The 19786-nt window shown below is 40.9% G+C and overlaps 1 protein-coding gene across 5 annotated transcripts in view; it reads left to right on the plus strand.

Moving 5' to 3' along the window:
• Positions 1-19786, plus strand: part of MYO10 (myosin X) — a 228965-nt gene that overhangs the window by 15126 nt on the left and 194053 nt on the right. For 3 of the 5 annotated variants that reach the window (XM_075084237.1, XM_075084238.1, XM_075084239.1), the window contains one exon: positions 15135-15241. The exons of the other annotated variants lie outside the window; for them this stretch is intronic. In XM_075084237.1, coding sequence (XP_074940338.1) covers positions 15239-15241 — 3 coding nt within the window. In that variant the 5' untranslated portion in view covers positions 15135-15238. The remainder of the gene's footprint in view (positions 1-15134; positions 15242-19786) is intronic. 5 annotated transcript variants of the gene reach the window in all.

Below are 19786 nucleotides of genomic sequence, written 5' to 3' on the forward strand. Positions count from 1 at the left end.
AAAAAAAAGCCTAACTGAAGTTTGCTCATAGATGGTTGTATTCTTCACAGCTTCTCATCCCTAGGAAAGGAAAGGCAGGGAATTAGGACCATTGTCCTGAAGCAGATTTCATACCATGACATATAAAGAGCATAAATTTCTATCTTACTAGCTCAGGGCAGCGAAGGAACATGGAACAGTCTAAAAAACAGAAGCACATTTATACCTCATTACTGTAAAAGAGCCTCTGGCCTTTCCAAAGGTAACATAGCCCAAAGACAGGGAATCCTAATGGAGGTGGTGACTAGGTCTGAAGAATGATGAATCTGTATGGAAATGGTCTTCATGAAAGGAGTAGAGGAAGACTGACAGGAACTGGGATCAGAGATAGCAGCAAAAGTTAGTCAGCTGCTGAGGCAGAAGAATATACTTTCTGTTTTGAGTGTGTGACTTGGCAGGTTGCTTGAATACCCTCCTTTGAATACACAGAGCAATGGGGAAAACCACAAAATATTTGTATTTAAGTTTTTAAAGCTATGTGAGTGACCTGGTCTGAGTGAATTAAGGCAGGGTGTTTCCTGGTAGAGCATCTACACGTCGATATTGAGAGGAACTTTTATTCCAAGGAGAGTTAAGGGTTTGGGTAGTTTCAAAAAGTCCCATTAGCCACTTCTGTGAATTCTTAAGTGGTGACAGTAGTAGGTTTAGGCACCTGAGAGAGTCTTCCACTGTTTCTCCTAAGGAGAAATTTTTTTGTGTTATACAGGATATTCATTACGCCAAATATAGTGAGTCAGACTGTAGATCTGTCATGGAGAGCTTTGAACTCAGAGCAAAGAGCCATAATTCATTGCAGTTACATTTTGGAAAATTTACTTAGGATTGCATGTGGCCGTGCCACTGCAAAGAATCGGAAATATCGCTAAATCTGGTAAGTCAAACTGACTGTATTGCAATAAATGTTGCTCCCACGTTTCTTTTTTTTTTTTTTTCCACCAGGCACTCAGCTCAAAACTAGAGTCCTGAATCTGCCTTTCGCTAAAGGAAAAACATGTTTTCCCTTTGTTTGCCTATCCTTGTTACTTTTATGACCTTTGGCAGTTTCTGAAAATTACCACATGGAAGACAAAAGAGCTATAGTCTCTGATGTATGACTGATGAAGTAGGCATGTAGGCATGCCTATAAGAGTTGGAGAGTGGAGCTGTATCATACTTCAAGTGCTCCTATCTGGGGCACAGTTGAATATTATCTTAAATTAGATTCGCTGCCGAGTACCTCAGTCCAGTCTGTGAAATTCTTTTCCTGTTCAGGTTTGCTAGCTTTGATATTCTTATCTACAGTACTTTCAAATTGAAAAGTCTGCCCAGGGAAGTTCAACCTCTGAAGTTAAGTGTGAATTTAAACTAGTATAAATACCCCCTTTTTCTTAGAATAGTAGCAGTGGTCTTCAGTACAGTTATTTCACTCTTGCAAAAATTGGTGAAATTTGTAGATTAGTTTGTACAGTCTGCATTTTTGTTCCTGACAAGTTGTCAGGAATATAGCTTGCAGCTGATATTCAGGTTAAGTGCTGGTGAAAACACTTTACTTAAATATCAGTTGGAGAGAGCCCAAAGAATATATTTCAACTAAAAAAAGCTGACAGTTTAAAATCCTTACCCAAATAAAACACTTAAATTAAGCATGTTGGTCAGTGTAATATGAAAAAGATTTTAACTTTGCAGCAAAAACTTATTAGCTAGACAGAAAATGTATTCACGTGTCGGTCAGCATGATGGGAACAAATTCTGTACAACTGAGGTAATGATGTTCATTTTCCCTGCCACGTTGCGTAAGATGCTTTAAGCAGGCTGCGCTGTTCAGCCTAGGTAGAGTGCAGACAGAGTACGGGTAACTCCAAGTAAACCTTTCCCATCTATTTGTGTTTGTTGCTTGTCCTGCAGTTTTAAGCCAACTCCCAACTGACAGAAATGGAGTGTTTGATAGGTATTAGGAGTTGGTGAGGAAAGAGCAGTGAAATAGTGAGTGAGCAGGACTGTTTTCAGTTGGAGACTAGAAGCTGCAGGGTATACAGGTGGCTGTGGGATATCCTTTGTATCTGGTCATGCAAAGCAAATCAATAGCAGAGAGCTGATAGCAGGGCTCCAAAGGGCAATGGGTTTCGGTGAGGTAGGAACAAGGCTGACAGTGATGTTTACTTACACAAGGGCAGTGTTGTTTCTGTGGGTTTTAATCTAAGTTAGATGCATGAATACAGATGTCACTAGGAAAGAATTTGAAATGTTCAGGTTGCCAGAGGTTGTGAAAGAAATTAATACAGGGTGATAATGTGATTGGTCACATGTTTGTTCTCAAAGTATTTTTTCCCAAGACAGTGTTAGTCTGGGTTATTCATGCTGCCCAGAGCAGAGGGCGTCTGTGGTTATTTTGACTTTGCAGTGTTCAGTGTCATGCAGTGCTCAATTCAGAGCAATAATCATGAATTGTGGGTTTTCTCACCCATGTATCCAATTGCCATTCATTAGCTTTGGGTTTGGGAGGGGGTTTGATGTGAAAATCGAAGCATATACAAGAGAATATATGCCTGCAGGGTGCCACGGTGGTTTGTCCTTGCCTTTTGAAATTTTCAGAAAAAAATATCAAATTGCCACTTTCTCCACATAAGCTAATGCATTGCAAAGACATCACTGGGTGAAGGCAGAGCTGGGATGCAGACGTGGCAATGAGGGGGAAGGTTAGCTCCTAGATTTCATTTTTAATGGTTGGATTCCAAGCTAAATTTAGAGGGCCTTCTTTATTACAGACTTTTCTGACACTGGCGAAGGGTTAGTTGACTGTTAGAGACAGCTTGGTATCTAGGGTTTCATATAAGCTCCTATTTACCAAATGCTTATATTTGCCAAATGCAATTGAGATTGAACTTCCTTTGGGTATTTTCCTAAGAAGAAAAGGGTTTTGAGCACCAACTTAAATATTGCAGTTTTTCCTATGACCAATACCAGAGGAAAAGACATAGTTTTGTCAATAGAAATAAATCAAGTTGGAGAAGACTAAGGAGACAAGAATAAAGAAGACAGGATTGGGTAGCCACAGGGGTCAGAGTGGAGAGGGAGGACAGTAAAGAAAGGGACAAGGAGTGATGTGGTTGGGGGCAGACAGAAGCAGAAAAGGTCTACAAAAGTTGGGTAAATGAAAGTATAGGCAGTAGGGAGCAACCGGACTCTACTATCTGAAAAGGCTCAGCAAAAGCCACGTGTGTCTCCTCCAGTGATCTGCGTGAACAGAGAAGAGCAGTCACTTGTGGATATTGCTGTTGGCTCAAATGACAGAGGTCTGTGCCATGATTCCAGCTCTGCTGATAGGCACTGCTACGATTGTCTTTTATAAGGTCTGGAAAATGGCATGCAAAACACTGCACATGAAGATTTTAAGTCTGTAAAATCAAGCTCTCTTCAACCATGCCGGAAATGTTGTTACCTGTACTGTTCTAAGCTGATCATCAGTAACATACATTATCATAGTTTCTAGATAGAGCATAGTATGACTTTTTTTTCCCCTCAATGGCTTCATAGGTTTTACCTAACAAGAATTATGTCATCTTTAGTGACTTTCAGGTTTTTTTCAATGTATTGAGAAATATTAGTAAAACCTTTTGGAGGCATTGCAAGTATTTTTAGAGGGCTAATGATTTCTTATACCATAAGTCAAATCTGAACCAAATTTGTAAGAAATTTCCTTACTGAATAATATCTTTAATTGAACCACAAGAAGATGTTATCTCTGTAAAATAAATTAGAATTGCTTTGTTTTCCTGTCAGAATTCAGCTTTTAAAAAGGGAAGTCACTCATAAAAAAAAATAAATGTATCTCATAAAATGGCTCTTACTACAGGTAATTTGGTATTTTTGAGCTATCATGTTCTGCAGCCATCAGAAGATCTAGAGAGCTTGTAGGGATTTAGTAAAGTACCAGCTTAAAATGAGCTAAAGAATGCTTAATGTCTCAGCTTTCTCACTGATTACTGTGTATTTTTAGTGGCTCCCGATCTTTTAACTAATTAAAACTATGGTTGACATACTCCAAATAACATATGTAACATATTAAAGTTAATAAAGAGGGGATTGTTGATTATAGTTTATCAATGGCACTACTAAATAAATGGCAAAAGGACACTGCTCTTAGTTATATAAATTATACCTTAGCTTGAAGGCTGCTAATGTTGCTAATGTAGCCCATTGTTGAATTCTTTCCTACTATGAAGTTTTTAGTACTTCTGACTTTCATTAGGCCAAAGTCCTGAGTAGGTCTTAATCATGTTACCAATTTCTAAGCAGCTTTGAGACACCAATAGGAATTACTCCTTTAAAACCCAGTAAGTCCTGACCTGTAGTTCTTAACCTATTCTTCCTTGGACACAACCAGTGTTGATTTTAATGGGAGTGCAAACAAGTCCTAAATTCAAATTCAGCATCCTTACAGAGGTAAAAAGTTCAGCCTCAACCCCCCCATCATCACTACCTCAGTAGTACACAACTTCAAAAAGGGGAAATGTGTGAAAATTAGGAATTAGTTAAACTGAACCTAAAGGGAGTAAATCTTTGCAGGCTACAAGGAGGTTACTGAAGGACAGCATACTGAAAGCCCATCAGTACTGTGCACCACCTGTTAAGAAAGGCTTGAATAAGGGTAAAAAGGAAGCAAGCATGTCTAATCAGCACAATAAGTAGGTTATTAGAATAAGAAGGCATCTTTCAGAAAGCTGGAATTGTATCCAAAAGAGGAAAAGACAAAGGACTGTAAACTCTGGCAGATTAATTGTATAAATGCAATAGTGCATGTCAAAATAGAGCTTGAGGAACAATGAGCAAAAAGGATCAAATGAATACGAAATATTCCTTCAGACATATCAAGAGCAGGAAGCGTATCAGAGAGGCTATAGAGCCAAATGGCATTCATGACATTAAAGGAGCACTGAGAAGGTGAGACCATGCTGAGAAGCCAGATTGATTCTTTACATAAGCTTTCACTGTAGACTAAATTGTAGGTCTATGTTGGATCCTTTTGGAGGGGGAGGATGTTCCTCTGAGAGTATGGCTGACACTGAAGTGGCTAAAGAAGTTGTAGAAACATTGACAACGGAAATACTAAGAGGTGATGGACAGTGTTCCCCCAAGTGCTTTAAGAGAAGTCAAGGACGAATAGCTGAACTGCCAATGGCAACGTGCAACCTCCCAGTTTAGAACTATTTTGGTACATGAGGACTGGACCAACGGCAAATGTTATGCCAGCCTTTAAAACAGGTTCCAGGGAAACTACACATCTGTAGCATGAGATTTATATCCACTGACTGAGTAAAACTCTGAGAAATAATTTAATTAGTGGACATGTGAATAAATGTGATCTATGTGGTAAGAGGCAAAATGGCTGGTTGATCACAGAATCACAGAATCACAGGTTGGAAGGGACCTCAGGGATCATCTAGTCCAACCTTTCTGGGAAGAGCACAGTCTAGACAAGATGGCCCAGCACCCTGTCCAGGGGACTCTTGCAAGTGTCCAATGTGGCCGAGTCAACCACTTCCCTGGGGAGATTATTCCAATGGGTGACTGTCCTCACTGTGAAAAATTTCCCTCTCATGTCCAATTGGAATCTCCCCAAGAGCAACTTGTGTCCATTCCCCCTTGTCCTCTCCATGTGACTCCTTGTAAAAAGGGAGTCTCCATCTTCTTTGTAGCTACCCCTTAAGTACTGGTACATGGTGATGAGATCCCCCCTGAGCCTCCTTTTCTCAAGGCTGAACAAACCCAGCTCTCCCAGCCTATCCTCATATGGCAGGCTTCCCAGTCCTTTGATCATCTTGGTGGCCCTTCTCTGGACCCCTTCCAGCCTGTCCACATCCTTTTTGTACAGCAGAGACCAGAACTGTACACAGTACTCCAGGTGTGGCCTGACAAGCGCTGAGTAGAGCGGGATGATGACTCCTTTCTCTCTGCTGGCGATGCCCTTTTTGATGCAACCCAGCATCCTGTTGACCTTCTTGGCTGCAGCAGCACACTGTTCACTCGTGTTGAGCTTCCTGCCCACCAGGACCCCCTGGTCCCTTTCCACAGAGCTGCTCTCCAGCCAGGTGGATCCCAGTCTGGGCTGCACTCCTGGATTATGTTTTCCCAGGTGCATGATCTTACACTTCTCCTTGTTGAACTTCAGAATGTTCTTGTTGGCCCACTCTTCCAGCCTATCCAGGTCTTCCTGCAGAGCAGCTCTCCCTTCTGGAGTGTCTACTTCCCCACTCAACTTGGTGTCATCAGCAAACTTCATCAGGCTACACTTGATGCTAGTATCCAGATCACTTATAAAGATGTTGAATAACATTGGGCCCAATATCGTTCCCTGGGGGTCTCCACTAGTGACAGGTTGCCAGTTTGAGAAAGAGCTATTTACCACCACCCTTTGGGTGCCGCCTGTCAGCCAGTTCCCCACCCACTGCACAGACCACTTGTCTAGGCCATAACACATTAATTTCTCCAGCAGGAGGCTGTGGGGGACCGTATCAAAGGCCTTGGAGAAGTCCAGGTAGACAATGTCCACCACCCACCCCATGTCAACCGGGCAAGTCACTTTGTCATAGAAGGCCACCAGGTTTGTCAAGCACGATCTGCCTTCAGTGAAGCCGTGTTGGCTTTTCCCAATCACGTGCTTCATTTGACTTGTGATGGCCCCCAGGAGGATTCGTTCCATAACTTTCCCAGGGGCTGAAGTAAGGCTGATGGGTCTATAGTTACCCGGATCCTCCCTTGAGCCCTTCTTGTAGATAGGGGTAACATTTGCCTTCCTGCAGTCCTCTGGGACATCCCCCGTTCTCCATGACTTCTCAAAGATCATGGAGAATGGCCTTGCAACGATGTCAACCAGCTCTCTCAACACCCTCGGGTGGATGGTGTCAGGGCCCATTGATTTGTGGGGGTCAAGCTCCTGTAGTAATTCATATACTAACTCTTCCTTCACCAATGGTGGGTCGGTGTTTCGTTCATGATATTGGTTGGTGATAACCAAGCTAGCTTCCTTGAAAAGCTCTTGGGAATCCAAAGAGCCATGGCATAAGACATGGATTAGCTATGAGAAAGGATGCAAGGGATGGAATGTAAATGTCAATTATAGCAATTGAGAGAAGTCACAGAAGTCTTGGGGGGCGGATCCATGACCAAACCTGTGCTGTTGAAATGACTGGGGAGGGGGAACACAACAGAGAGAATGAGTGATAAGTGAAATGATTTGCGGAGGATATGAAGTTGTTCTGATAGTAAGGATTGAAGACACACAGTGAAAAAGTACAGGAGGACTTTCTGAGAATAGTGACTGGGCAATAAAATGTTAGATAAAATTCAAGGCGGGTAAAGATAACAAGGAAAAATCCAATTTTACAAAAAATAATGGGCTCTGTGCTGACCAATGACATTCAGGAGAGAAGCCTTTGGATTATGAGTGGCAACTCAATGGAAACTGTCAGTTCAATGTCTATTTAGTAGCAGTTTAAAAAAAAGCAAAATAAAAGTTAGGCATCATTTAGAAAGGAATGAAGAGCAAAACAGTAACATTGTTTTGCATGCATAAATACATTGTTTGCCCTTCTCATTAATACTGCATACAGTTCTGCCTCCCTTGTCATAAAAAAAGGTTGACTGAAACTGGAAAAGGCCCAAATAAGATAAACAAGGATAACTGAGTAAATGCCAGAAGAATGACCAGGATACAACTTGTTAGTTTGGAAAAGAAAAGTCTTACAAGGCAATATGAGAGGGCTTCAGAATCTCACATTGTGTACCGGTAATGGTAAGGATTGACTGCTCACTGTCTCTTGCAGTATGAGAGAGCCTTCTAGTAGGAACTGGATCCAAAACAAATGAAAGAAGGTGGGTTTTGGCACAGCGGGTGCTAGACTTGTAGAACTCCTTTCCAAAGGATGTTGCGGATACCAAAAGTTTACATGAGTTGAAAAGGATAAGTATTTGGAGGAAAGATCTATTCAGGGTTGCTAAACAGACAAATCATGTTGGGCCTAGACAACACTGATCTGAAAATACGTGGTGGCTAGGAGAATATTTGAGATAAGTAGCATGCCCTATACTTACTTTTCACTGGCACCTGTTTATTGCCATTGTTGAAGAGAGGTTATGAAGGAGGACACTTGGTCTGCATTGGTGTCTCAGTGAGCATGCTTCACTGTATGCTTTCCACTGTGATTATTCTAGGAGGATAAAATATATCATTGTGATCAGTTTCACTTGTCTGGAGACTTGAATGGATTATCTGCACTAAAACAAATTTAATCTGTCATTTAGGAAGGATTTTCTTAAAATTAGAGAATCATTCAGACAACGTGTTTAATTGTGGAAAAGGCTGCCTAGGGTTTGAAACAGTTAGGTGTGTCTAATAATCCAAAATAGAAATTACACTCATTATTTAACCCTTGCACAATGCTTATTGTTGCCAAACAAATCATCATTCTTTAATCACAGGTGAAATTGGATAAGCTGTCCAGACTGGCAGCAGACAGCTTTATCTGATTCAAGATCTGGTTAAGAACGCAAGGTTAAATATGCTGATTCATACTAGAAGTCCCTCTAATATCTTGCCTATGACAGAGGCCAACAGTGCATGCCTAGGAAAGAATATAATAAGGCATAAGGAATACCTTCCTGAAGTATCCAGGTCTGTCCTCAGCCGGAATGATGTCTATAAATTTGTCCGGGGCTTCCTGAATCCATCTACAATTCTAATATCAACAGCAAAGCTGTAAATAGTTGCACAGCTTAACTGCATGTTGTGTGAGCACCATATCTTTCTGTTTTGAACACGCCATCTACTAGTGTCTTACTTTTTCATCATCTCTCTTTGAGCCTGAAGAATTCCAGCCCATCACTTCCCATATGGAAACTGCTCCACAAGTTTTCCGTTCTCTACACCTTTTCCAGTTCTCCTGCATATGTTTTGAGATGTAAGAGAGCTATATGAAGTCTTTGAAATGTAGAATTACATTTAGTAGGAATATTTAAAATGTAGGGTTTTATACAGTGGTATGATATCTTCACCTTGTTTTCCATTCCTAATATGTGGTTGGGTTTGCGTTTGCTACTGGATATTGAGCCCCTCGACCTGGTTACTGGGTGGAAACACTGAGTTCAGGTCCTATACTAGTGGGTATACAAAGTTAGCATTGCTCTACACTTATCTGAATTTCATCTGCTCTTTTATCCCCCACTAAACCTCATAACATCTTTCAGTTAGACATTTCTCTTTATTGTCCTCAACAACTTGCCTTATATGACAGTCATCTTGTCTTATCCTTTGTGTGTCCCTTCATAGTGACCTGCAATGAAGGATGTCTCCAAAGAAAGAATACATGTATAAAGCCCTGCTTTATTTAATGTAGTCCTGACTCTGCTGCTAATACCATGCTTTCACGGTGCACTGTCAGAGGTATTTCCTCTTTGAACATTATGCTACGAAAAAGTACACATATAATGTAAAACAATACCATTTACTATCGGTTTCATGCTATGCTTTTCTACAGCAGACCAGCAAATGCTCTGAAATACTTTCTCTGTGGGAACTTGAGGGCTATGTTGCTTAAAGTTATTTAGCTTGTGACTGCTGTATTAAGGAAGGAAAAGATTCAATGGAAGTCTGATGTTTCCCACAAAAGTTAAATATTTTTTTAAAAAGCATTGTTGGGCAGATCCCTTCAGGATCACAACACAATTGAAATGAACTGGGTGCTGCTCAGTACTGTGTTTCTCATTGCATGGTAACATGCCATTGTGCATCACAGTGAACTCTGAGAATAAGACAATATAGAACATGCTCGTTATTCCCTTCCAAGAACTTTTATAATAAGTGGCTTTTGATACCATCAGAGGAAAATAAATGCTGTGCAAAGCAAACCAAATATAGAGTCAAACGGAGATTGACAGCTAAGGTTGCATACAGTTAAAATATTGTTGTCTATGGTTGGGACATTAGTCCTTGATTGGGCATCAAGGCAGCCCAAATTTTTCTAAACCAGCACCGCTACAATCCTCTCATTTGCAACATCAGTACTGCTTAGGTGGTTTCTTGGTAAATCAATGCTGGGGCATGAAACCAATTCAAAACCAACCTGGCAAAAAAGTGAAAAGATTTATTCTTTTTTACTATGAATTGGTTTACTGCCAGATCAAACTGGCACAAATTAGTACTAGAAGGGGATTGGGAGCTTGTGGCTGGAGAAGAAAGGGGCACCCATAGTAGTCAACAGTCTGTAAGATGTACTTTTCTCAACATGTTCTTGAGATATACTGCATGATTGCAGAAGTGTTTTTACTTTGGTACCATTCTTCTTCCTGCAATTAAATTTTAAATGGGCAAAAGAATATTTCTTCTTTTGTCAATAGGTCATAGCACTAAGTGCTACTAAAATCACTTTTCTGATGAAGTCATTTCTCAAATTTGCACATAAACAGTGGGCAAATACTGTACTTGTCCACCTGTAAAACTTACAGGACTTCATTAGCCTTGATGGATTTTGTGAGCAGTATATAATATCCATTTTAAATGAGAGTAATTACAAGGGGCCTAGCAGTGCCATTTTGATGGTTCTGCATTGCAGAGGTATAATTTGCAAGGAAAGGACAGCAATTGCACTTGTAGGTACTGCACATTCTCAGATCAGCAATGATATGTAAGGGAGAACAGGTCCACCTTGGTTAAAAGTCCAGTTTGACAGTAGCCAGAGCTGTAATACTACACTGTCTGTTTGTTCCATTCTTCCCGTTGTTGAACTTGTTGAATTTGTCATAAATAACTCCAAAGAGCTATTTGGAGGCAGGAAGGAATTTAGATGATTCATGATATGGTCACACTGTTTAGCCTCTATTTTTAGCGCTGTAGAATTTTGCTCGTCTGTACCTACAGCCTGGTCTTAAATCCTGAGATCATAGGCATTGTGTATTGTAAAACTGAAGGCTTTTTATTAAATCTGCCTGTTTAATAGTTGTATCAGTCAGCATTTAAGTAGCCCAGGAATAAGATTTGTGCATAAGTGCTGTGCTGTGAGAAGTTCTGACAGCAAGCATAGTAGAGGCAGGTTTCTTTCATCAATCCAGGTAGATAAATGTAATTTCTGTAAAGAGTGACAGACTTTACATCATGAAGAAAAACTAAGGAAGTATAGTTTCACAATTAGTCAGAGAAGAGTGAATTGGGATTCCTACTTTTATTCCACTTCTGCCACTGCTTTATGGTACTGCATTGGATGAATTGCTTGCTTTATAGGGAAGTTATATGTGATAGCGAGACAGTCTCATTTGTTAAGTACTGGAATGTACTTGCTGATGAACAAAACATACTTATGGCAAGCTGCATTTCAAAGACCTGTCTAAAATAAGTTTTCCATATCCAATATATTGAAAATATAAGGAAGAAATTCTTCACTATGATTTCTGACCAGGATCAAGATTTCTTTTAACCTTGCTGCAAATAAACTAACCAAGAACAAACACAGAACTCACCTTTTTTTTCACTGGCCCCTACTTGTTTGTCAGACCCCATTTTTTTCACCCTTAGCATCTTCTTCCAGTGCTTATGACTTCTATGTTATCAGTCTAATTTAGCTTATAAACTCCAATCAGGAACTCTTTTTACCTGATGCCATGTATTAACACTGCTAGCCTGTGTCAAGTTTCCACTATTGGAATACATTGTGTTGCATAATACAACACTAATTTCAATGCCAGTGTTCTGTTATTAGCACAAATACATATGTGCTTTTTCCAAGTTTGCAACAACAGTTTGGGCTTTTTGTTTGTTTGTTTGTTTTTTTAAAAAGTGGTCTTATCTGATTTTTAGTCCTGAAGTACAGGTCTTTTCTATACATTTTCATACTGCTAGATTAAATATGTTTAGGAAGTTTACCTCCAAATCTGAAGTCAGCAGAGTAAAGGAAGAGATTTATTTCCACAATACCCAGGACTTTAAAGGATGAGCAAATACTTTCCTATAGTTATGTCTTTGTATGACTTGGTCCTTTTCAACACTCAACTCATATTTGGTCAAGACTTACTTACACTGAAAATGGTAAATCTGGCAAATTGTTGAGTCTTTCCAGTGAAGCCTTTTAGAGGTTAAAGTATGTCCTCACCTGAGGGTGAGGCAAGTGTGTTCTTAACCTGTATTTTGTAAAATAGTAAAATCCTGTGAAGTTCCTGTAAACTGTAATTTGTGTTTGCATTAAGAAGTTAAGGATAAAATTACTCATTAGCACACTTGTTTTACTAAAACTGACAAGATCTATTTTAAATGCGATATTGCCTGTGACAGTGTTAACAGCAGAATGTACTCCAGCTTTTTTCTCACCTAGTTATTGGATACAGATCCTAGAAATGATTTACAACTGCTGATAGCATAGGCGAGTTCTCTTTTTGATAGGAAAGTTTACTCAACTGTCATTTATGTTAGAGAATTATTGTGAAGACCATAAACTACTAGCTCCAGATGCTGAGTGTGCACCTGCACCTAGGTCTGTAAAAGTTTATGAGTGTGTTTTGTTCTTTCACTCCTATCCGTGTGGCCTTATTCGAATGTTGAATGATATAAGGAAAATCACAAACCATTAATGCCTTTTGATGGCTCCTTTGTGATAGGTTGTCTATGTTTACAGCCACTTCTGTGAGGACTGTATAATATATGCCTGTCTGAACTAGCTATAAACTAGTTAGCACAGCCTATGAAGTACCACAGATGCTTGGAACTGTACTGGGCATAAAACACATTAATTGCCCATCACTTAAATACTTTTTCAAGTGAGATTTCCAACCCAGGTCAGGTCTTGCAATGTACCACTGTTCCTTTTGACCAGGGTAGCTTAGTATTCACAGTGAAGGTATCCTCTTTGATTTTTAAGTTGAGCAATCCCAAGTCTAAAACTGCTTTGTGTGAGATAGAAGTCCACGGTGTATTGAACACGGGGCTAATGCCTTCATCATGAAATGACGTATGGTGTAAGGAGCCCTGAACTAGCTGAGCAGACTGATATATCACACAATGCAGTGAAGCAGTTCTGGGAGCAGTGTAACTCCTCCACAGTAAAGGGAATTAGAGACAACATGAACTCCTTATTACTTTCTGCAAAACTTCATTAAAAACACTTTTTTGTCATGTTCCCCCAATAGTCTTAAATAGTCTTAACATTCATTCCTTGAAGGGTTTTCCAGCCTTCCAGTTGTGTAGCATTCTTTTTAAGAGACAATTACCAGGCAAGGTTGAACCTCCATTTTTTTGGACAGCTGTGTCTGTCTGGCAGTATTTGCCTTGTTCCTTGTTCATCTGACTACCCTGCCAACAGCTCAGCATCCAGTACAGACTGTTACTGGGCTAGCCTCAAAGTCAAAGTGGCAGCCAGCTCCCGTTCCTGTCATGATTTACAAAGCTGTAGGCAGGTGTGGTGCTGTAGAAATCACATGTCATTCCCTGGGAGAAGGAAGTGGGAGAGAGAATGGGGCCTCCTTCACCTCCTGCGTAGAGATAGTTGGGCTTCAGTTTGAACTTTAGTGGGGAAAAGCTCATGTTGCCTGAGACTAGCTCAGGCAGCAATTTTTGGAGCCAGGGCAGAGAGGGGGTGTTAGAAGCAGGGAGCAAGGTATGCCCAATGCAGTGCTTGAGTGATAATGCCAATCTATCTTGCCCTTGCAGTAACCATGAGGCAGGTGTGAGTAGTCTAAACTTCACCCACCAGCCGGTACTGAAGTTCATTTGTCAGCATGTTGTCCATTCACTTACTGATGCCATCCTGAATTTTCTCACATCTCTCTTCTTGACTTTTTCATATCACCTGAAAAATGTCACTATCTCGGTTTAGTTGTTTTCTCCTCCCCACATACACACTGATACTAACTTTAGGAGACTAAGTGTAGTATCTGAGACTCCTCTGTTACCCTTCCTTCATCATGATGAAAATTTACTTTTCACTAGAATTTCTTTTCCCTTTTAGGTACTTTTAGTCAAAAGCAAGACTTTGACTCTCATTTTACTCAACTTTTCACTCAGCATTCGTAGTATTATGCTGATAAATTAAATGCTGTGGAGCTCATGTAGCTACTGCATGCCTCATTTTTCAGTCACAAAGGTGTTCAGCTGAACAGTGGTGAAAGACGGCTTCCAAAAGACCCAGAGCTGGGAAAAAATTTTTGATACAGTACAAAATCCTGGTGTGGAAGATGAGGCACAGAGTTTAAAAAATATTATGAGTCTGAATACTTTTTCATAGCTTTTAAGTCACAGAATAAGGAACTTAAATTACTGGGGAAGTTGTGCACTGAAATAAATTATCATTTTGACTCTCTGAGGATTTTGTTTTTGTTGTTTTTACTAAACATACGAGCAAATACCAGTTCTTTGATAAGTTTTTCCAAGAAAATAAAAATCCCTGACTTCCATGAAGATTTCTATTTCCTACTGAACTCATGTTACCAAAAAAGTTAGTTATGGTTAGGCTTGTCTTTACAAGATGACTGAAGGTTTAGTAGTCTTTAAGGAGGACTACCTGAGACTCTGACACTAGTTGTTCCACAAAAGACCATTTTCCAGTTTAGGTTCATCACCGGACTATATGAATGTACTTAAAAATCTCTTCTGTAAGGAAAAAAAATATGGTTTTCAGTTGCTAAATTTAGAGATTTTTCCCTGGCAGAAATACCAAACCCTTTACAGCATCAAGGAAAACCTAAGTTTATTTTGTGCTCTTCCCTTAGAATATAAGGAAAATGAGCAGAAAGGAAAGGAGGAAAGGAAGTAAAAGAAAGAAAGAAAAGGGAAAGTAGAGAAAGACAAAGGGAAGGAAGGGAGGGAGGGAGGACAGAAGGGAGGGAGAAAGAAAGGGAGGAAGGAAGGAAGGAAGGAACGAACGAACGAACGAACGAATGAACGAACCCTGGATCATTTGGGGTCTGTGTCTTGTTCTGTGCAACCTTCATCCTGAGTGGCCTCTTAAAGAGTGGGCAGGAGTCAATGTCCCAGGCTTTCTCCAAATCTAAATGATCCATAGTGAGACTAACTACTTAGTTGTGTCTACATCAGATAAACAGGCTGTTGGATCTGTACTTGTCTTGATACCATACTGTAGGATCAAAATGTAGAAGAAACAAAGGCTGAACTTGAACAACAGTTAATGCATCAACTAATGTGCCTTTGAGCACGCAAGATAGCCTGCATGATGGGAGTGCTTCAATGGTGAGTATAAGCTCATCGGGAAAGACAAGCAGGGAAGAAGAGGAGGGGTGGTACTCTCAGGACAAAGGAGCAGCTGGGACGTGTGGAGCTTTCCTGTGGGATGGACAAGCATCTGGTGAGGGATCGTGGGTCAGATCCAAATGGAGGCCAGGGAAGGTGAGGAGCATGCTACCAACCACAGGCTAAAGGGTGAGGGAGTAGATATCTTCCTCAAACCCCTTGAGGAAGCCTGGGGAGGGCAGAGCCTGGGGCTCCTGGGGACCATGAACTTCCCTGTCACTTGCTGGAAGGGCAGCACAGCAGGACACACACAGTCCTGGAGATTTCTGGAGGGTCTCGAGGGTGTGGTTGGGTCAGCCCAGGGGGTTGCACTGATGGCTCTGCTGTCCCTGGCAAGGAGGCACTGGCAGGGGAGGTGGTCACCCATGGTAGCATTGGCCATGGTGAGCATGAAAGAGTGGAGATGAAGATCCTGAGAGGAGGGAGGGAGAAGAGTTGCGGAGCACAGATGTGAGGCACCAGGTGAGCAGGCAGCGGCTTTCCAGGGAGTGAGCAGCTGGGATCATAGAGGAGCAGCTCTGAAGGGTGGTGGAGATGAAGGCAGCTGCCAGGTCTGTACGGACCGCATCCTCCAGATGTGAGAATAGACCATCCCAATACCTGGGAAAACAAGCAGCATATCAGCAGCCTAGCTCAACTACGCTGGGAACTCATGGGACAGCTCCACTGCAAAATGCCACATACAGGAGGTGGAAGCAGGGCCAGGCTACAAAGGAGTGGTTTAGAAATATTGCCCTGGCATGCAGGGATGGGGTTAGGAAAGCCAAAGCTCACCTTGGCCTGTCAGGGACATCAAGGGCAAAACAAAGAGCTTCAGACTCTACACGAGCAGTAAGAGGCCACACAAGGAAATGTGGGCACGCTGCTGAGCAGGGCTGTTGATTTCATCTCAGCAAACACAGAGATTTACAAATTGTTTGTATATCTTGAATTATAAAACCAAATCTTAGCCCATTAAATCTCGCTAACATGTTATTGATACATAGATGAGGAAATCCTCTAGAAGGACTATGTACCTGTACAGTTATGTGCTGGCATATGTGACACATGTTTTTATCGTGTGACTCCTTCCTCACTGGAACTGTAATTCTTAAGGTCATGCAGGCCTTAGTGCTAACATTAGGTTAATCTTTTGATATTATCAAGGATAGGTGAAGTGACAGGTGGTTTTTAAAGACAACACTAGAAATGAAAGAAAATGTGTTTTCAAATTAAGTACTGCATGCCTTTGTAGCTACAGAAAAAAATTGGAAACATCAGAAAAAAGATGAAGAGTAGGACACTAAAAGAAAAAGGAGTCCAAAATGATTATTCAAGTCTTGAAAGATAAGCTCATCACCTGGATTTTGAGGATCAAATAAATATTTTTGATTAATAGTTTCCATTGCCTGATCCAAAGCCGGATTATATCAATGGACAAGCTCTCATTAGTTGTTGTGACATCTGCTGCAAAAAGAAAATTACAAAGCAGAGATATCTTTGCTAAAGCACCTTGAAGAACCGTCCTGTTGAAATGCTTTCTGATTCCCTGTTGGTATTGGGCAAGATGTCATGTTTTTTGGTTATGACTTTAACATAACGAAGTATAAAATATTTGCATGTATTGCAACAAAAAGAACCACTTCTTTCATCATAATTAAATGGAATTAGGAAGTCCTGTGGGATGCAGGGAAGATTTCGTTTCTTTCAAATAAAAGGAAACTGACCCATGGCACCACATTCCAAGCCAAATTCAGATAAGAATTTAGCAGTATTACAGGGAGTACAAGATTAGACCACCGGACCCCCAGTTCTGCACTGTAAACAGAGTAATCCTTTCTGAGTTGCTTTAAAAAAAAAAAGGGACAGAGTGCTTTGACATATAGGAAGCTGATGATGTTAGAAGAAGCTATCAGTGACTTGCTGCAACAATCCTGTGAAGTGATGGAGTTGTGATGTGTCAGAGAATGAGCAAGACAGACTTAATGATCCTCCCATCTCCAGCCAGCGTTGCAGGAGGTTAACATCCCCCATCCTTTGATGGTTTACAGCAGCAATTCTTGCAGCATTGGGTGACTAACCGTACGGAGCAGATCCAGACTCCATGGACATTACGTATATTTCCTTCACCCCCTGCAGCTATTTGCCAGGACACTTTGGTCATGATTTGCATCATCATGGCAAGTCCTGTCTATCATGTTTCCTGAATGAAAACAGTGTCAAAGTTTGACATGTGCACAAAGGGCCGGAAACGAGGCCCCTAATTTTATTTTTGCTACTGATCTGTGGAGAATGTGAGTAGCCTTGTTTTTCCAGCAAGAGACCTAATTTGCAGAACAGGGCTGGAACCTTTCTTCTGACTCACCTGTTTTGTACCTTGTATATCCCATCTTAAGTACTTCCTTTGCCTTCCCTTTTTAAATACCACCTGTTCTAAATAAAAAATAATTCACGATGCTGTGTTTACATTCAAGATCTTTAATAGTGCATGTAGATACTACCATATGTTTTTCTTTCATTTCTAAAAGGAAATTCCTTCAGGGCCCACCTGGGTAACAGCTGAATAGGAAACCTGCAGAGCTGTTACAGTTCCCAAATACGTTGCTTCCTGCCTACAGTTCCACACAGAAGGCCTCCAAACCTGCAGAGAGACTGTGCCTTTGACCAGTCGCTGTTTGTTCTCTGTCTCCTAGCTTGTCTACTTTAAAAACAGACAAGCAAACAAAACAAAACCAAAACACAACCCTCTGGATGATACAATAAGTATTGGAGAATGTAGGTGAAAGACGATGTTCTTCAGACTGAGACCTCCTTTTCATGGTATTATTGGCGAGGACAATAGGACCAATCTGAGATCAGCACTCCTGGGCTTTACTGCCTCACAGATCTTCTTCTTGTAGCCACGGGCAGAGTGAGAGCCACATATGAAAGGCTGTACTCGAGGATCATGCAGGGGCCGGCAAAGCAAGCTAGGATTAAGTTAAATGTATGCTCTAAATCTTCCCTGAACTGTTTCTTCTGCAGATGCAGAAGAGAATTTTTGACGGGCTGGGACCAACTCATGGTAATCTCAGTGCAGGAAACAATTTTAAGTTAACTTTGTTTGCCTAGATTCAGAGGCCTGGGAGCCAGATGAGCTTTTGGTGCAACTCCATATAGCCACAGGGCTAGAACTGGGTGGGAATGTTTTTTCCTATACCACACCAATTTGTGTGTTCAAAACTATTCCAAATCCACAAAGATGGTGAAGGAAGTTGTCCCAGGATAGCTACTGTGCCTGGGTGATCCTCTAGGCCACTCAGGTTAAGTCCTTGTTCTTGTGTCTTTTATATGTGAACATGTCACCCATCCCCACCCCCACCCCCGGCTGACTATTCTTGGAAAAACTAGAAATGGACAGGAAGTTTCAATTTCTCCCTTTGAAGCTTCTCTGTGTTAATCATTAAATATTTTGGCAAGTCCAACTGTGAGGACTGTAACTTGGGAGAGTGAGAAGTAAGGTTCTTGCTCCACATAACGTCACAGAAATCATGAGAAGTGGGCCGTTTCAACAGCAGAGACTGGGAAATCCACTTGGCATTCACCTGCAGCCTGGTGGTTAGGTTGTAGAGTTGAGTCAGACGAAGGAGTAATTGAAAACTGAGCTTAGAACTGAGCCTAGCTTATTGGCTATTGTAAGGTATATAATTTAGATCAGAAGTCCTCCCAAATGAAATTTCCATCGCTATTAACACATTCCCACAACCTGTTCTTATTCATTGATATCTTCTGTGGTTTGGTTGGAGAATTCCCAGTCATCTGTACTGGACGTTAATTATGGTGCAGTATAAATATAGCCAAAGACTCGTAGGACCAGCTGAAATTAATGAGCTGGAGAAAAGGAGGTGTGCTAGTCATGGACCTGCTGACAGGGGGAGGAACTAGCAGAGGACTGTACTGGTGGTTTTGCATCTTCTACAGAATCATTTTCCTGTAAGGTATTCCCTAGCAGGCATGTATCTGACCACCACCTTCCATAGTCTGTTTCCTCTGTTTTAATTATATACAAGGACCCTTCAAATTAAGAGCAGACTATATTTCCACAAAATACAAACCTGAAGTTAATTGAACCTACCTCCTAATTTTAACAGAGGTTTGATCAGGGTACAGGAAAAAATATATTATTCTTTGCCTGTTGGTGACCTAAGGGAATCAGTCATTCTGCTAGCCCAGCAGACTCATTCCAGGCAAACCTCGACAAAGGAAAACAACTTGTATGTTCCTGACAAGCTGCTTAAGCCTTGTCACAGACAATATTCAGGTTTGGCTGTGTGGTCACCTACATTGAAAATATGCTGTTTGACAATCAGAACATTTCAAGAGATGCAAATATATCTTCATTCTTTAATTTTGTTGGATCCAGGAAAACCTGAAACACTTCATTGCTTTAGACCTTCATGTAGACCTGCTGTTTACTCTTCAGTCCTTTATGCTTAACTGTACACAGCACAAGGAAATATAGGAAAT

Source organism: Phalacrocorax aristotelis, chromosome 2 (genome assembly GCF_949628215.1).
Source record: "Phalacrocorax aristotelis chromosome 2, bGulAri2.1, whole genome shotgun sequence".
Lineage (NCBI taxonomy): Eukaryota > Metazoa > Chordata > Aves > Suliformes > Phalacrocoracidae > Phalacrocorax > Phalacrocorax aristotelis.